The sequence below is a fragment of the Rhodnius prolixus genome, unplaced genomic scaffold, assembly GCF_049639745.1.
Source record: "Rhodnius prolixus isolate KJV_2025 unplaced genomic scaffold, Rpr scaffold_39, whole genome shotgun sequence".
Lineage (NCBI taxonomy): Eukaryota > Metazoa > Arthropoda > Insecta > Hemiptera > Reduviidae > Rhodnius > Rhodnius prolixus.
In genome coordinates this window covers 284,039-303,466 of record NW_027411609.1, presented here as the reverse complement: position 1 = coordinate 303,466, position 19,428 = coordinate 284,039, and the positions used below count along the sequence as shown (strand labels likewise).

At 41.2% G+C, this 19,428-nt stretch overlaps 2 protein-coding genes across 2 annotated transcripts in view; one reads left to right on the top strand and one right to left on the bottom strand.

The window, feature by feature from the left end:
• LOC141455265 (adenylate kinase 9-like) overlaps positions 1 to 15,132 on the bottom strand; it is a 569,192-nt gene extending 554,060 nt beyond the window's left edge. The window contains exon 1 of the mRNA XM_074130177.1: positions 14,929 to 15,132. The gene's annotated coding sequence lies outside the window, so the exon portion shown is untranslated. The remainder of the gene's footprint in view (positions 1 to 14,928) is intronic.
• On the top strand, positions 8,566 to 12,447 carry LOC141455255 (uncharacterized). The gene has a single exon (XM_074130165.1). The coding sequence runs from the start codon at positions 8,566 to 8,568 to the stop codon at positions 12,445 to 12,447; it is 3,882 nt and encodes a 1,293-aa protein (XP_073986266.1).
• Positions 15,133 to 19,428: the final 4,296 nt, after the last annotated feature.

Genomic DNA, 19,428 nt, shown 5'->3' with positions numbered 1-19,428 from the left:
CAAGAGCATCAGCAATGTAGAGGAGCTTTAACCACTTATTCGAGCTGAATTTTATCAAAATCGGACTAAGCGTTATAGAAATATTGGTAATAATAGTTTTAGAAAGGGCCTTATTTGGGTGGGGCAAACTCCCCTCCTTATGAGGCACGGCGTCGAGACTTTTAAAGTGCAAATCTGTACAAAATTTCGATTCGAATGACATTTCATTCATGAAAATCGGTTCACGTGTCGATAATTTGAAACGATTCCTATACTTCCCCTTAACAAGTGTAAGAGCTGATCGCCGCTTTAATGTTACGTAGGGGAGCCCTAACCCTATCATCCTACCAAATTTTATCAAAATCGGGCCAAGATTTACAGAGTAATTAGTAATAATAATTTTGAAGGGGGCCTTACATAATGGGGGCTAACTCCTCTCCCATTCGATGTACAGGGTCGAGACCCCCAAAAGGCACATCTACATAAAATTCCGAATCGAATGACACCTCATTCATGAAAATCGGTTCGCGCGTTTAGGCTGTACGTTGTTTACAAAAAAGGTAACAACAACAACAACAACAACAACAACAACAACAACAAGAAGAACAAGAACAAGAACATTTTTTGAAAAAGCCGATTTTGCTCATTTTCGGCAACTTTTTTCTCGAAACCTATTAGATCTGGGTTGTTGCAAAAAAATTACAGCTATAAAGGAGGATTTGCCCCATATTTTAAAGAAAATTTGGGAATTTTATCTTTAGTAGAAAAAGAGAAAAAAATTGTCAAAGTTGGGTGTTTTTCAACGTTACGCTTTTTCGTGCACTTTTTGACGATCAACCCTTATACAACTGTCCTACCGGGCAGTTTTAATAGGTAATAAACAATACCTATTCAAGACTAAAATTTCTTTTAACTCCGTGATTCAGATTATAACTGTGATAGACCAACAAAGTTTATCTTTTTTTATCTCAATTTGAGTGTTATGTGAGTATAATGTAATGATTATTCAAAATGAAGAGCGTAGTAAAGGTAAAAAAGAATAATTTGGAACAGAGTTAAGGTGCCTGTTTATTGACATTTATTAAGCCTTAATAAAATACATTTCTATATTAGCAGAAAATATTTTATTGACAAAAAATGGCCAGCATAAGGGTCTGAGACGTGAAATAAAATGTAAAAAATATTAATGAAAATTTAATGCAGTAAAATTTTACTTAAATGATATCAAATTTTGCAAAAGTACAATGGATTCTTTTTCTAATATCTTCTGCAAGGATGTATGAAGACACTGTTCGGGGGGATGTTATCAGAAAACCTAATAGTAAGAGAAATCTTTTATAAAAATGGGGAAAAATTAGAAAGAAATTTAAAAAAAACATAAATATTTTCAAAAACTTTCTAAATTGCTCAAATTATTACGAGCTGTAATAGGAATGAAATGTTGGGTACTCGCTGATTTGTGTACCTTTTGTCGTTTAATCAACCCTTATACTTAACATTTTAAACTGTAAGTTTTTGTTAAAGAGATAATAGGTAATAATTAATATGGCTTTATTAAAACTGTCCGGTAGGACAGTTGTATAAGGGTTGATCGTCAAAAAGTGCACGAAAAAGCGTAACGTTGAAAAACACCCAACTTTGACAATTTTTTTCTCTTTTTCTACTAAAGATAAAATTCCCAAATTTTCTTTAAAATATGGGGCAAATCCTCCTTTATAGCTGTAATTTTTTTGCAACAACCCAGATCTAATAGGTTTCGAGAAAAAAGTTGCCGAAAATGAGCAAAAACGGCTTTTTCAAAAAATGTTCTTGTTCTTGTTGTTGTTGTTGTTGTTGTTGTTGTTGTTGTTGTTGTTGTTGTTGTTGTTGTTGTTGTTGTTGTTGTTGTTGTTACCTTTTTTGTAAACAACGTACAGCCTAAACGCGCGAACCGATTTTCATGAATGAGCTGTCATTCGATTCGGAATTTTATGTAGATGTGCCTTTTGTGGGTCTCGACCCTGTACATCGAATGGGAGAGGAGTTAGCCCCCTTTATGTAAGGCCCCCTCCAAAATTATTATTACTAATTACTCTGTAAATCTTGGCCCGATTTTGATAAAATTTGGTAGGATGATAGGGTTAGGGCTCCCCTACGTAACAATAAAGCGGCGATCAGCTCTTACACTTGTTAAGGGGAAGTATAGGAATCGTTTCAAATTATCGACACGTGAACCGATTTTCATGAATGAAATGTCATTCGAATCGAAATTTTGTACAGATTTGCACTTTAAAAGTCTCGACGCCGTGCCTCATAAGGAGGGGAGTTTGCCCCACCCAAATAAGGCCCTTTCTAAAACTATTATTACCAATATTTCTATAACGCTTAGTCCGATTTTGATAAAATTCAGCTCGAATAAGTGGTTAAAGCACCTCTACATTGCTGATGCTCTTGCACCTACTAAGAGGAAGTACTGCAATCGTTTAAATTATCAATGAGTGAACCAATATAAATCAATGAATTGTCGTTCGATTAAAAAATCTTTGCCTCTTTGCCTAGAAGTTCTGCAATCGCAGTTTATTTTTCTTACTCCTCTTAAAAGGAAGTAATGAAATCGCAGTTTAATTTTGTTATTCACGCACAAATACCTTCCTATGTTATTCAAAACGCTTTTTCAAAAAAAGTTGTTACTGAGGATGGTTTGGGGGACCTTAACGATAATCATTCTTTAAAAAGATCTCTCTAGTGGTAGTTACGGTTCCGACTTACCATCTCATCAGGTTATAATGATAGAATTGCTTATTCCAAATTTAAAAAAATCTGTAAAGCAGATATGTAACTTTGTAAAATAGACAAAAAGGAAAATCTATCCAAAAGGTACAAAAATCTCTTTAACAAAAACTTACAGTTTAAAATGTTAAGTATAAGGGTTGATTAAACGCCAAAAGGAACACAAATCAGCAAGCACCCAACATTTCATTAATTCTTCATTAATATTTAAGTAATTTTACTGCATTAATATTCATTAATATTTTTTAGAATTTATTAGATGTCACAGACCCTTATGCTGGCCACTTCATTTATAATATTTTTTTGTTATAATTATGATAAATCACACATATGTACATGCATGTTAAAGTAGAAAAAGATAAAGTTAGAGTAGGCTACTGTCTTGAATTCGTCTTACCGAAATATTCGAGAGCACAAATAACACACAGTTATAACAAGTAGATTATTCAACAACAATTATTGATTTCTGTATTGTAATTTAAATTTACTTATAGTAAAATACTGGAATAATTAGCTGTCCTAAAAATATACATATCTTATTTACTTTATATTACATATTACATTTTTTTTTATAAAAAAAAGTTTTGAATTTTTTAGCCTCATAATTTTTTTTTATTTTTTATAATGTTTTTCTTTTTAACCTGTAATTAATAGTTTGATTATTATAAATAACTAGATATTACAGTCAATCTACAGTGCTAATTGAACAAATATTTTGTAGACGAAAATGGCCAGCATAAGGGTCTGTGACATCTAATAAATTCTAAAAAATATTAATGAATATTAATGCAGTAAAATTACTTAAATATTAATGAAGAATTAATGAAATGTTGGGTGCTTGCTGATTTGTGTACCTTTTGGCGTTTAATCAACCCTTATACTTAACATTTTAAACTGTAAGTTTTTGTTAAAGAGATAGTAAATAATAGTTTTCTTCAATTCTCAATCTAGGTATTCTTACCACTGTGTTATATATTTGGAATACAAGATAAATAAGATATGCATATTTTTATGACAGCTAATTATTCCAGTATTTTACCTACTATAAGTAAAATTAGAGGGACTACATTAAATTACAATTGAGAAATGAATAATTATTGTTGAATAATTTACAGGAAATTTCCTATTATTTGTACTCACAAATACTTCGGTAAGAAGAATTCTAGACTGACATATTATTTTAAATCCGTGATTCAAATTTAAACAGTAGCCGACTCTAACTTTGTCTTTTTCTGTTTTAACATGCATGTATACATATGTGACTATTCAGAATAAAGGGCCTGTTAAGCCGCGTACCATCCTTTCTCGGCGGTACCGTTTGACAGTTCTCCATCTCGCCTTTTTCTATTGCTCTCTCTCTCTCCTTATTCCAATTCTCGTCGTACGCGTTATTTTTTCGTTAATCTTTCCTTTGTTGTCGCCGCCAAATCTTATTTTTCTGCTATTTGTGGTTCTGTTTATTTCTCAGTTCCCATGGTTTCAACCTTCCCCTTCTCTATTCTCTCTTAACCGTGAGGTTTTTCCGTCTGCTGTAGTTCAGTACTAGTGATGGGCAGAACGAGTCCGCGTTTGGAGTCGTTGGATTTGAATCGGTTCCAGGGTTGGAATCGATTCCAACAACTCGTTCACTGATTCCAGTCTGTACTTACCCTATGCATTAGTACAAATGTCACGCATTGTAATTAAATAAATCATTAAAAGTTAGCTTTTCCAGTTAATAACAAAACTATATTTCTTTAACACACATTAAGTAGTTCCCTAATTTCCAATTGATTTGATAAATATAAAATTAACAACGTAACCAAATATTAACAAAAATAGGCTAGTCAAATATAAAAATTAAAGCAACTGCAGTTTTGTCGTTATCTAGCTTGACCACCGGAGTTAACTTGATTCAAGAAGAAAAACGCAAATGGGTAGGAAATTATTCCCATAAAAAAAAATTATAACCCTTCAAACAAAATGATAATTACTCATAAAGAAAGAAATATTTATTTACTATGAATTAATATCAAGCTTTTAAAATAGCTTATTATTTTACAAAAAGAAAAAGCTGTGTGCCAAATCTTTAACTTAGCGGCTGGACGCTCTTTCTCTTATCTTCATTGGCGAAAGTTAAATCGTGTACATGTCATGACGACGATCAAAGTAATTCTGAGCTAAAAAATAGTATTACCTAACTGGTTTACTTACTGCTGTATCCCTCCCACTCTATCACCTATTTCACAAACATTCGTCGATTGGAAGTAGGTTTTAGTTAAATATTTGTTTCATTTGAAAACAAAAAACATTATAACGCTTTCTCAAAATGTTTTTAAGTTTTAAAAATTTGTTTTTGTCCATTACTCTTGTAAAATACGAAGAATTTCAAATAAAATATAATGTACAAACACAAATGATCTAGAATGCAGGTGGAGTCAGTCGTCGTTGTCATGGTGATGGAACCGTTTAACGACTCCGGTTCCAGCTCCAGCATTTTCTATTGGCTAGATTCAGTGAACGAAAAAATGGAACGAGTCCGGTTTCAAAAGGATTTAAATCACTCCGGATTTGACTCCACCAATTCCAGTGGATTTAACCAATGAAATTGCTGGTGTTGGGCCGGAGTCGTTAAACGGTTCCATCACCATGACAACGACGACTGACTCCACCTGCACTCTAGATCATTCTGTGTTTGTATATTATATTTTATTCGAAATTCTTCGTATATTATAAGAGTAATGGACAAAAACAAATTTTTAAAAATTAAAAACATCTTGAGAAAGCGTTATAATGTTTTTTGTTTTCAAATGAAACGAATATTAAACTACAACCCATTTCCAATCGACGAATGTTTGTGAAGTAGGTGATAGAGTGGGAGGGATACAGCAGTAAGTAATCCAGTTAGGTAATACTATTTTTTAGCTCAGTATTACTTTGATCGTCGTATTAAGATGTACACGATTTAACTTTCGCCAATGAAGATAAAAGAAAGAGCGTCCAGCCGCTAAGTTAAAGATTAAGCACACAGTATTTTCTATATGTAAAATAAAATATTAAAATATAAGTAAAGTAACTACAGCATTGCTTTTTAATTAATGAGATGGGTGTGCCTGGTGTTTCTTTGCAAGGTTCGCTATATTGGGTACGAAATTATTTTTCCTTCGACTCCCTGTCTTAGATCGACCCCTACTTTTGTTTAGAAATTAACAAAATAATAAAATGAATATTATTTTAGAATTGATATTCTAAAAAAACCTTGGAACTTATTTTATTCTTCAAGTATCAGTATTTAAGCTCGGCAGGTTTTGTATTTTGGTGTGGATTCCTCTTACAAGTTGGAATGTGTCAGTGAACTTCTACATAGTAGCCTTAAGTCAGTTTTATTTTAGTGTAAACGACTACAGTATTAATTATTTTCATTTTAATTTGCCTCAATTTTTTGGGGCGGGGCGGAATCACTTTTTTTTAAAAATAGGGATTTGAATCAACTCGTTCCACCATCGGACTCGTTCCAGTGGAACGAGTCCGCTCTAATAGTCCATCACTATTCAGTACGCCTTTGACACGGATAGAGTAAGTTTGTATGTGCCTCTATACCTGCTTTACAACGCCTCTAGTCGCTTCCGCCGTTCTGGATATTGCCCCGCACAACAGCACTGTTCTGCCTGCAAGCTCCAGCTGTTCGCTTCAAGTACTGTTACCGCACTTCCGCTTCAACACATCATCACCGGCCGCTTCTCGCACTTCTGGGCTCAATACCTGCTTCGCCTTCCCTTGTACCGCTAGCCATCTTCACTTCCTAGAAACCTTCTACGGATTACTTCTGGTCTGTTTCCGCCTATTTGACCCTTACTTCCCCCTACGCATCTCTGTGCTGAAAACACACGCACACACACTCAATACACATTCAAACAAGCACACCTCTTTCCTCCGTTTTCTTCCTTTGCCATCACCTCAACAGCATCATCTTCATCATCAAGCTGAGACTGAGTACCTTCCTCTACACTACCTCAAAGGTAAGTGCATTCTTACCCTTCTCTTTCTATATTTCTTTTAAGTATTTCATCTATCTTATTTGCGTTACTTTGTCGCGGTGTCAACCTCGGGCACTTATCGATTCTTAAACTGCGTTTACGCTCGCTTTCCTCTCTGCATCTGGGTGTAAGCCCTACGCGCTTACATTTTGGTCCTCCGGGCCGGATATACGCTTATACAGTCCACTATTTCCGCATCATTAGTTCTGAGTAATCAACCGCTTTTATGGCGCCAAAAAGGGGAAAGGGCAATGCAGGTTCCTTATCCTCAGCTGCATTTGCCCGCTTAATTAGCGAAGCTAAACTAGTTTTCAATCGCCATCTTGAGGCCTTCCTCTAGCGAAGCAAGGACTCGGAACTGACTGCAAGTTTCCTCGCGTCACGGCGCGTTCTTATTGAGGATGACTTTGTCACTTTCCGGAGTCGGGCTGAGATCTATCTCGATGCGGACTCAACCCCTGATGGCCTCACTGACGAGATGTTGGTGGGTGAGGTTCAACAGGTGCGGGAACTTTATCAGCACCTTGTTGAAACAATAGCGAAAGCCTGCCCCGCCTCCTCTCCCTCCACTACACATTTTCCGACCGCTCGCCTTCTTCAAATTCCGCTGCCCCAGTTTGATGGAAATTTTCGGCATTGGGTCACGTTTCGAGACTCCTTCACCGTTTTGGTGGCGAATCAACCGGATCTTTCAGACGTGGAGCGCTTACACTATCTACGCAGTGCCCTGCAGGGCGAAGCCAGGGCTGCGATACAGCATATCCCCTTGGGGGAGGGGCAGTTTCAGGCGGCTTGGGCTACGCTACTCAACGCTTACGATAACCGCCGGCAGTTAGCGCAGCAGTTATTATTTAGGCTCCTGGACATGCCCCTTCCAGCTGCCACACCATCTGCTGAACATATCCAGCTGCTGCTGTCCCAGGGCGTGGCATGTGCGGAGGCCCTGCTCGAGATTCAGGCTCCCGATTTAGCCGCGTTCTTGGTCTTCGCGCTGCTGGCTCGCCACCTTGATGGAGAAACCCGTAACCGTTTTGAGAATGCCCACGTGGGTGTAGAATTCCCCACGGTGGGGCACCTCAAGGCGTTCTTGCGCGACACTCTACATGCCCCGCAGGTTGCCCCTCCTTACCACTGCGCTACTCCTCCATCTCGCCAGGCGCGCTCACCCGCGCGGGCCCCGTCTCGGCCATCGTCACCCTTTACGCCCCCCGTGAAGTACGCGGCTTCCACTACCACGCAGAAAGTTTATACCTGAGAATACTGCAAAGGCAAGCACTCCATCCGTCAGTGTTTAGGATTCAAGGCCCTATCGGTGCCACATCGCCGCGAGTACGTTAATCGTGTTGCGTTATGCCGAAATTGCTTATCAGTGGCGCATCGAACTTCTGCGTGCCGCTCTCTTCATCGATGCAACTATTGCGGGGAAGCGCATCACACGCTGGTCCATTTGGACCGCCGAATCGATATTACTCCAACTAAACCGGCGTCGCCGCCACCTGCGGAGAAGCGGTCTCCATCTTCTCTATCCCCGTCTCCGCGCCCTACCTCTTCTTCTTCACGCCGGACACCCTCACCTCAGGCCTTGACGACGGCGCGACCTCTCTCCCCTCCGACCCCCCTCAGGTGGGCTGACTGCCCTTCTCCTCCGCGAACTCCTTCCCCGCTGCCTAACCGAGAGGATCCGATTCCCGCTGCCACCCGCGGTCGCGTACGAACTCGAACGTCGCAGTCGCCCTCTTGTTGACGGTTTCCTCCGCCTTGCTTCTCTGTCAACGTGACTCCAGTCCCCGCTTCTGTACTCATGCCTACCGCCAATGTCCACCTTTGCCACGAACGACGTCAGTGCATCACTCGCGCTCTGCTCGATTCCGGCAGTCATCAAACCTTTATCACACTCCGCTGCGCCCAGCGGTTGGGATCACCGCTGTTTCGAGCTAATACTGATTTACTGACTCCGGGATCAAATACACCCTTACGGTCGCGCTATCGCACCACTTTCACGCTCATGCATCACGCTGATCCTCCTCTCTTGGTAGTACATGCCACAGTCTTGGATAGCATCGTTCCTCCCACTCCGCAAATGCCTTTCCTCGGTGAATGGCCACATCTCCGCCGTTTGCCTTTGGCCGACTTGGCCTTCAATCATCCGCGAGAAGTCGAGATTCTACTCGGTAACGATATCCTCCCGTGCCTGCTTCGCTCTGGACATATCCATCGCACTCCCCGCGCCCCGGCCGCATTTAACACCACGCTTGGCTGGGTCCTCTATGGTCCTTATCAGCCTACTCTCGGACCGAAGAGAGTACGGTTTATTCTTCCGCCTCCCGCGAACCGGCTTCGTTCTCGGGCGAGGGCTCGTCCAGAGTCGGTGACTCGGCCTTCTAACCTCTCGACATCTGTGTCTCCGGGCGAGGCTTCGGAAGAAACCGCTGAGACCGAGGCTCCGCCCACACTGAGTAAAGGCGTTCAATGTGCAGCCGCACCTCAACTTCTACCTCCTTTGTCCGCTCAAGTTGAAGAGGAAGAAGAGCTTACATGCCTTGTGCGACGGTTCTGGGATCTAGACAAGGTTCCGGAGAACCTCCCGCTCACTGCTGATGAACGCGAATGTGAACGCATGTTCACGCAATCCACCGCCCGCACTTCCACTGGCCGCTATGTAGTCGCTCTTCCGTTTCGCTCCCATGAGTTGGGGGTCTCTCTTAGCGATGCCACACACCAGTTCATGCGGTTGGAGAAACGCTTACTTCGCAACCTCCCACTTCGCGACGCCTACACAGAGTTTATGCGAGACTACCTGGAGCAGGGCCACATGGAACCTGCATCGTTGGATGAAACATCTTCCGCTACGCCCTTCTACATCCCGCATCATGCCGTTCACCGCCATTGCGACCCGCCTACCAAGCTGCGGGTGGTTTTCAATGCATCCTGCGCTTCCTCCAATGGCCGCTCTCTTAATGACCTTCTCCATGTTGGTCCTAAACTCCAGGCGGACATCGCCACTCTCTTGATGCGCTTCCGGATGCACCGCGTAGTATTCACGGCGGACATAAGGCAGATGTATCGCCAGATCCTTGTGACCCCTGAGCATCGCGACTACCAGCGCATTATTTGGAGGTTCTCCGCTCAGGAACCCGTTCAGGCCTTCCGCTTAAATACTGTCACTTATGGCGTCTCTTCCGCGCCTTATCTCGCGCTGCGAACCATGCAGCAACTCGCGTCGGATGAAGGGGATCAATACCCCCTAGCCAAGACTACTCTGCTTCACGAGGTGTATGTCGACGACATACTTACCGGTGCATCGTCTGAGGAACGGGCGCAGGAACTTCGTTCTCAGCTTCAGCGACTCCTCATGGCGGGCGGCTTTGAGCTAAGGAAGTGGGCATCAAACTGCCCTGCCCTTCTACAAGATCTGCCCGCGGATCATTGCCGCCCCACTGCTTCTGAAGATCCCCTATGCTTGGATCGAGATCCAATACTTAAGATCTTAGGGTTGGGATGGAATCCCGCCTCAGACAACTTCTTTTACGCTGTTCGTCTCTCCGAGACCGCGCTAACTAAACGAACAATTCTCAGCCAAATGGCGCGGATCTTTGATCCTCTCGGGTGGCTGACACCCGTCACTTTTAGGGCAAAGATATTCTTCCGGGATCTTTGTCGGCTTCAGGTAGGCTGGGACCAGAGACTCCCCCCTGAGCTAGTGGAACCCTGGCACGCGTTCCAGCAGCAAATTCCCGAGCTGGGACGCATCCGGATACCCCGAATGCTGCCTGACCCTGCTCCACCCGCCCAACATTATTTGGTCGGGTTTTGCGACGCTTCCGAATCAGGTTATGCCGCCGTCGTCTATTTACGCACCTCTTCCCGCCAGAGCCCCGCTGAAGTGCAACTATTGACGGCTAAATCTAAAGTTGCTCCCAATAAAACGCAATCATTGCCACGCCTCGAACTTTGCGGAGCCCATCTCCTAGCCAAATTGATGCACGCTGTGCGCACTCGCATGCTTGTCTGTCTCGAAGCGCTAGTAGTTGTTTTTTGTGACTCCACGGTCACTCTGGCCTGGATACGTGGCGAAAGTCACCGTTGGAAAACCTTTGTGGGTAATCGGGTCGCTGACATCCAAGACCTCATACCCCTGCAGTCTTGGCGCCACGTATCTTCCGCAGACAAACCCGCAGACTGCGCCTCTCGAGGCGTCGCCCCTCATCAACTACAAAGCCACTCCCTATGGTGGAACGGACCGGTCTGGCTCGGGGATCCTCCGGATACCTGGCCTAACCTCCGCGCATCCCCGGATCCAACCGCGATCTCCCAAGAAGCTAAACCACAGGTTAGCTTGTCACTAGTCACCACTGCTCCTGAAGACGATATCATTTCGCAGTTCTCATCATTGCTTCACCTCCAACGCATCACTGCGTATTGCCTGCGCTTCGCGTTTAACTGCAAGAATCCTTCCGCTCCTCGTAAGGGCTGGCTAACCTCTGCAGAGCTGCGACACGCGCTTCATCAGGTCATCCGTGTTGTGCAAACCCGGCACCTCGCTAAGGAGGTACAAGAAGCGCGGAACCCGCAATCCCGGCTACGTTTAGTCCGCCAACTGAATCTCTTCCTCAATGCTGAATGTCTTCTGCGAGTTGGCGGGCGCTTAAACGCTGCCTCCCTGCCATACGGTTTTCGTCATCCGATTCTGTTGCCCAAGGATCAGCATCTCACCCGACTCATCATCAATGATTCTCATCTTCGCTTGCTTCACGCTGGCTCCTTAGCCACTCATGCTTTCATCTGTCGCCAGTACTGGATCCTTGATGGCCGGAACGTGGTCCGACGCCATATCGGAAAATGCAACAAATGCTTCACCGCCAAACCTCGCCCTGTAATTCAACCAATGGGGGCATTGCCCCCCGAACGCACTTCCGCAGCTGCCGCCTTCACGGTGACCAGTGTTGATTTTGCCGGTCCCTTTGCCATCTCTAGCGCGCGATTGCGCGGTGCCACTGTCGCCAAGGGTTATCTTGTTGCCTTCATCTGTTTTGCCACTAAAGCGGTGCACTCCGAGATTGCCTCTGAACTTTCCACATCCTCCTTTCTAGCAGCCTTCCATCGTTTCATTGCCCGACGGGGATTGCCCTCAAAGATGTTCTCTGACAATGGCACCAACTTCGTCGGCGCCTACAATGAGCTTCGTGAACTGGGTCGATTGCTTAACAACCCACAACTTCAACAAGCTGGAAGTCGCGCTGCTACTGCGGCGGGAATCGATTGGCACTTTATTCCTCCTGCCAGTCCACATTTTGGCGGTCTATGGGAGGCGGCAATAAAGTCAGCCAAGCATCATCTAACCCGCGTCATAGGGAATCAGCGCCTCACCTATGAAGAATTGCTAACAGTGGTGACCCAAGTCGAGGCCATTCTGAATTCCCGACCGCTCTGCGCCGTCTCTTCGGATCCGGCCGATCCCGAGCCACTGACCCCTGGGCACTTCTTAGCGTTTCGTCCATTGACTGCTCTTCCGGAGAAGGATCTCACCGAGGTAAATCCCAATCGTCTCTCCAGGTGGAAACTTGTTAACCGCATCCAGCAGGACCTCTGGAAGCGATGGCGTAATGAATACCTGCATACGCTCCAGCAGCGATCAAAGTGGTTCCTGCCTGCCTCTGACTATTGTCATCATCAACCAGGATAATCTTCCTCCGCTCCAGTGGCCTCTTGGACGCATTGTTGCCCTGCATCCTGGACGGGATTCAATTAACCGCGTTGCCGACGTGAAAACCCCTTCTGGCATCATCCGCCGAACCTTAGTAAAGCTGTGTCCCCTGCCCACGCAGTAATCACTGAAGCCGAGGCTTCAGGGCGGGCGGGATGTTAAGCCGCGTACCATCCTTTCTCGGCGGTACCGTTTGACAGTTCTCCATCTCGCCTTTTTCTATTGCTCTCTCTCTCTCTCCTTATTCCAATTCTCGTCTTACGCGTTATTTTTTCGTTAATCTTTCCTTTGTTGTCGCCGCCAAATCTTATTTTTCTGCTATTTTGTGGTTTTGTTTATTTCTCAGTTCCCATGGTTTCAACCTTCCCCTTCTCTATTCTCTCTTAACCGTGGGGTTTTTCCGTCTGCTGTAGTTCAGCACGCCTTTGACACGGATAGAGTAAGTTTGTATGTGCCTCTATACCTGCTTTACAACGCCTTTGGTCGCTTCCGCCGTTCTGGATATTGCCCCGCACAACAGCACTGTTCTACCTGCAAGCTCCAGCTGTTCGCTTCAAGTACTGTTACCGCACTTCCGCTTCAACACATCATCACCGGCCGCTTCTCGCACTTCTGGGCTCAATACCTGCTTCGCCTTCCCTTGTACCGCTAGCCATCTTCACTTCCTAGAAACCTTCTACGGATTACTTCTGGTCTGTTTCCGCCTATTTGTCCCTTACTTCCCCCTACGCATCTCTGTGCTGAAAACACACGCACACACACTCAATACACATTCAAACAAGCACACCCCTTTCCTCCGTTTTCTTCCTTTGCCATCACCTCAACAGCATTATCTTCATCATCAAGCTGAGACTGAGTACCTTCCTCTACACTACCTCAAAGGTAAGTGCATTCTTACCCTTCTCTTTCTATATTTCTTTTAAGTATTTCATCTATCTTATTTGCGTTACTTTGTCGCGGTGTCAAACTCGGGCACTTATCGATTCTTAAACTGCGTTTACGCTCGCTTTCCTCTCTGCATCTGGGTGTAAGCCCTACGCGCTTACAGGGCCTAATAAAGATAAATCAGAAGAATAATTTGGAATAAAGCTATAATAAAGTACCTATTTAATTACGAAGATATAATATACATTTTATCATAATTATAACAAAAAATAAAATATTATGAATGAACTAAGGGAAGGGATTAGCTATCGGTTAGCGTATTGGATTCCCACGTGGAGGTTCCGGGTTCGAATCCAGCTGCTCACCCTTAGATTTTCTCTTCCTAAGAGCTTCTTACAGCTCACTGGCCGGTGATGGACAGTGTTGTCTGCAACGAGAGAACACTGTCCGGAGGCCGGCAATGCACTGAAAAAAGCTCCGGGCGCCAATAACCTCAGCTGTTGACGCGATTTAAATCAATAAAAAAAAAAATTATGAATGAACTGGCCAGCATAAGGGTCTGTGACCTCTAATAAATTCAAAAAAATATTAATGCAGTAAAATTACTTAAATAATATGAATGAATTATTAACGCCATGTTACTTGCTGATTTGTGTACCTTTTGGCGTTTAATCAACCTTATACTTAACATTTTAAACTGTAAGTTTTTGTTAAGTTTTAAAAAAGAAATAAAATTTAAAACATTATAGGGCCTTAAAAACTAGAGTTCCGAGATTACCATTGTGGCTGACTGGTGTCAGCGTGAAGGTTGAAGAATCGAATCCCAGGTAAATAAAAATTAAACTTAAAAAAAAAATTATTTTCTGTCCATCATTAGCAAACGGGGGAGGTATACACAATTCAGACCACCATTTTGCAAGGGTTCAACAAACTAGGCAGAGGTAGAGAGGAAAGAGGTAAAGATATGTATGTTTCAGTAGGAATAGAGATAGTTTGGGGGGGTAAGAGGTGGTGAAGTAGGTGGCTGAGCATGGCTAACTGCCCATCGAATTGGATGATAAGAGGGGCAAGAGTGTGGGTTCGGATTTCAGCCTCGTCAAACTAAATGATTGTTTGAGGATCGGATTGGGTGGAGGTATGAAGCTTACTGCTTCGCCGAATTAGCTTACAGTGAGAGGGGGCAAAAGTGGAGGTGAGAGCGTGTCTTGGCAAACTAGATGATTGCGTGAATGTGGGGTAAGGTGGAATAATGAGGCTTACAGCCTCGTCGAATTTGATGATTGTTGGCAATGAGGGTTGAGGGGCATGGCTTACAGCCCCGACGAATTCGATGATTGCCCAGTCGGGTTCGAAGGGATGGGGATAGCGGCCATTTTTCATAAAAGAAGTGCGTCAGTATGCCGATTTACCTTCTATTGACAGTTTTTTTTTACGAGCCTTTCTTAATAGTATGGCACACGCTGCAAGTGCGCCTTCTTTTAGTGCCTTCGCGGCAGCTCCCAAGATATTTATTAAGAATTTTTTTACTAATACAAAAAGTGTCATTCTGAATCTTTCTTTGTAGATAAGACTTACATTATGATATGATTCTGCACTACTTCGAAAATTCGAACTACTGGGTAATTGTCATATCTGCATTGAAGTATATCAAGTTCAAAATCCCTTGCTATTCCCTGAGCAATAAAAATGGTTTGATTTAGTAAATTGAAAAAAGAGAATAAATTAAATTAATGACATTGAAATGTTACAATATATAAGGTCTTTCTCTTAAAAAGAAGAGTTAACTTCAATGCCTTCTCTTGGTTTTCTGGGGAAACCCACACAACCAACAGTTTGTAATGTTGAGTTGTGAAAAAAATGTAGAATGTATCTTTCAAGCTACCAACAAAGATAATTGTAATTATTGAGCTAATATTTTAAAGCTAGGTAATAAACAAACGACTTTTGTCAGAAGTAGAAATCAAATTCTCAATCCTCTGAGATAAATATAGTATGTGTAAAAAGAAAATAGAGAAGAATAAGAATAAGAATAATTTTATTTGTTTTCAGGGTACTACCCTATACTAATGGAATTTGGTTAAATAAAATAAAATAATTTCTTCTTAAACGTAACTAAAAACTTAAATTGAAAACTAAAAATATACATTCTAATCGAATAAAAATAAAAAAGAACTAAAATTTAAAAACATAAAAAATTAGAAACAAAATAAAATTATAAATTTTTTTTTTATAAACTATAAAATAAAATAAATAAAGTATATACTTTATATTTGTACTTAAGTAACAAAATTAAACTGCGATTTCAGTACTTCCTTTTAAGAGGAGTAAGAAAAATAAACTGCAATTACAGTACTGCTCCCTAAAAGGCAAAGAGGCAAAGATTTTAAATCGAACGACAATTCATTGGGGTAAATCGGTTCTCATTGATAATTTTATCGATTGCAATACTTTCTCTTAGTAGGTGTAAGAGCATGATGGCACTTCACAGCCACGTAGAGGAGCTTTAACCACTTCTACCTGCTAAATTTTATCAAAATCGGACAAAGCGTTATAGAAATATTAGTATTAATAGTTTTAGAAAGGGACTTACTTGGGTGGGGCAAACTCCCCTCCTAGGCATAGCGTCGAGACTTTTAAAGTGCAAATCTATACAAAATTTCGATTCGAACGACACATCATTCATGAAAATCGGTTAACGTGTTGATAATTTGAAACGATTGCTATACTTCCCCTAACAAGTGTAAGAGCTGATCGCCGCTTATTGTTACGTAGGGGAGCACTAACCCTATTATCCTACCAAATTTTATCATAATCAGGCCAAGATTTACAGAGTAATTAGTAATAATAATTTTTGAAGGGGCCTTACATAAAGGGGGCTAACTCCTCTCCCATTCGATGTGCAGCGTCGAGTCCCCCAAAAGGCCCATCTACATAAAATTCCGAATCGAATGACACCTCATTCATGAAAATCGGTTCGCGCGTTTAGGCTGTACGTTGTTTACAAAAAAGGTAACAACAAGAAGAAGAACAACAACAACACCAAGAAAAGACCAATTTTTGAAAATCCCGTTTTTGCTCATTTTCAACAACTTTTTTCTCGAAATCTATTAGATCTGTGTTGTTGCAAAAAATTACAGTCATAAAGGAGGGTTTGCCCTATATTTTAAAGAAAATTTGGGAATTTTATCTTTTATACAAAAAGAGAAAAAAAAAAATCAAATTTGGGTGTTTTTCAACGTTACGCTTTTTCGAGCAGTTTTTGACGATCAACCCTTATACAACTGTCCTACCGGACAGTATTAATCCAAGTCCTTGGTCTCATTTTTAATAAATTTTTTGATATATTTTGAGGACACTTCTCCAACTTCCTTCAAATATTTTGCTGAAATTTCTTTCCCTTCGGGCGTTTGTGCTTGTTCTCGTACCTCTTGAAGCGGGCTGGTTGCTTCAGCAGAAGTAGAAGAAGATAACTTTAGAACTTCCGGTCGCTTTGGGGTTGAAAGTTCTTCATGCCATGTTTTTGTTAATCTTGATAGTGGTGTAGTAGCCGATTCCAGCCTCAGAAACTTTAGTCTCTTTGGAGGTGGAAGGGGTGTTTCAAAAGTAGCTATTTCCGGTTTAGGAGATTGTTTAAATTCAAGTGGTGGCTTTTCCTGCTTTTCCACCAATGCTTTCAATGGGCTCATTAAAGGTTGATATTTCATTTTCAAATATTCATCGGTCTCTTCTCTGTTTCTCTTTTAATAAATTACACTTTTCTTGAATCGCTTTTCTGGTTTCGATTATTTCACGCATTACAACGTCACTAGTTGATCCCTCCATGGCTCAATGAACAATGATCTTAAAGTACGTAGTTAAGGTATTATATAGGCTTCGAAACCTTTTCGATACCTTCCCTAAGTAATCTGTCTATCTTTGTCCAACACTAGAAAACCATATCTATTTTCTTTCCAACACCAGTGGCAAATTTTTCTAAAAGTTTTGAATTCCATGTCGGAATTGATATGGTCATTGTAAATTCTTCTCAAATTTAATTCATCTTGTAGAAAGAGTATTAGGAAATGTGCATTTTCTCTTACTAAGTTGCTTAGGAACTCTAGTATAACTTTGACTTAGATAAAATATATCAACTCCACTGTGGCACCCCATACAAAAATAGGCTCTTAGATTATCTTGCTTGTCACATGCTATATCATCGAAAATAATTATTGAATTTGGCAGGGCCTCTTTAGGTGAGGGAACTTGAGAATTGTCTTCAAATTCAAAGTACCCAATATCTTTTAAAGGTTCTAAAATTTGAGCCAGCTTCCGGTACTTGGGCTGTTGTAATGACTTACCAAACAAATATATATTTTCATATCTCAACCCCTTTGAGATATTCCCACACATAAAACATCTAATGGAATCTGGGAAAAGAGGACCGTGTTTGGAGCATTTCTTGGAAGAGGCCCTGTCGTCAAGGTTTTGCACAGAGAGGGTGTGATGTTGCTTTATCAAGCGCATGATGGGAACTAATAAGGAACGCTCTCTCGCTTCTGTATAACTAAGCTATGTACATGGCACAGGAAATCTACATCTACACTGCATTCACACACCCGCCACCAACATTCACACATCCTATTCCCTTAAACTAAAATACCCACCACTTTTTTTTTATTTATTAATTTTGTTATTTTTATTTTTTATTTTAATAAACTATTAATTAGAAAAAACTTAATACTAAATACTAATAATAAATAGAAATTCTACCGTTATTTGTAAAATTTGTATTTTACTTTTATAGTATTTTTCTTTTACCTACAACTTTACAAATAACTATTTTAATAATATCAAAACGTTTTTCCTTTGTGCCGCTATAGCAAGCAAGATATTAGCGTGTCATTTTAATATGATTAAAACTGATATCACTTTTGATTTTTTCAGTTTTTCCAAAATTTTTTTGCAGCATTCCCCGGCCTTGTTATTGCCGGGGATTTGCCGTTTCATAGTTTGTGCCGCATTATTACGCGAGATATTCGCATGTCAAGTTGGTATGGCCACTTTTATTTTTTGAGTTTTTTCAAAATTTTTTTTACCATTCGTTTGTGCCGGCCATTCAGCATGTTACAGCCGATTAGCTCAAAAATTGAAAAAGTTATCAAGGAATTAACGTGTCCATACCAGTTTGATGGAAGTTGGACATGCGATTTCGCTTGTCTTTAAGATTATTCAAAAAAAATTTTTGCTATTCCCTTTGGCCTCTTTTTTGCCGGCGATTCGCCAAGTTTCATCGTTTGTGCCGTATTATTAACCGAGATATTAAAGAAAAACTGATACTGTCATACTGACGCCGGCACCGCTTCACTACGTCAACAAAATTAACTAATTGCCAGCATTCACCAGCGGCTGATGGGTTTATATTTAGCCATGAATACTTTTCTATTACAACAAAATATAGTATTTTTCATTTCCCTACAACTTTATAGATAACTATTTTAATATTATTAAATTTTTTTTTCGTTATAATATAGTATAATTTCTTTTTACCGTTCGTTTGTGCCGGCCATTCTACGAGTTACAGCCGTTTAGCTCAAAAACTGAAAAAGTTGTTGAGGATTTAAAGTGGCCATACCAACTTGACGGAAGTTGGACATGCGATTTCGCTTGTTTTTAAGATTTATCAAAATTTCTTTTTGCCATTCTCTGTGGCCTTGTTTGTTCCGGCGATTCGCCATGTTTGATCGTTTGTGCCGCATTATTAACCGAGATATTAAACAAAAACTGATACTGTCGCCAGCGGCGCTACTCTACGTCAACTAAAGTTAATAACTGCCAGCATTCACCCGCGGCTGATGGGTTTATATTTAGCCATGAATACTATTCTATTACAACAAATAATAGTATTTTTCTTTTACCTACAACTTTACAAATAACTATTTTAATATTATCAAAGGTTTTTTCGTTTGTGCCGCTATACCGAGCGAGATATTATTAATTGATATAACTTTTCATTTTTTTAATTTTTCCAAAAATTTAATTGCCAATCTCTTTGGCCTCGTTAGTGCCGGAGATTCCCCAAGTTTCATCGTTTGTGCC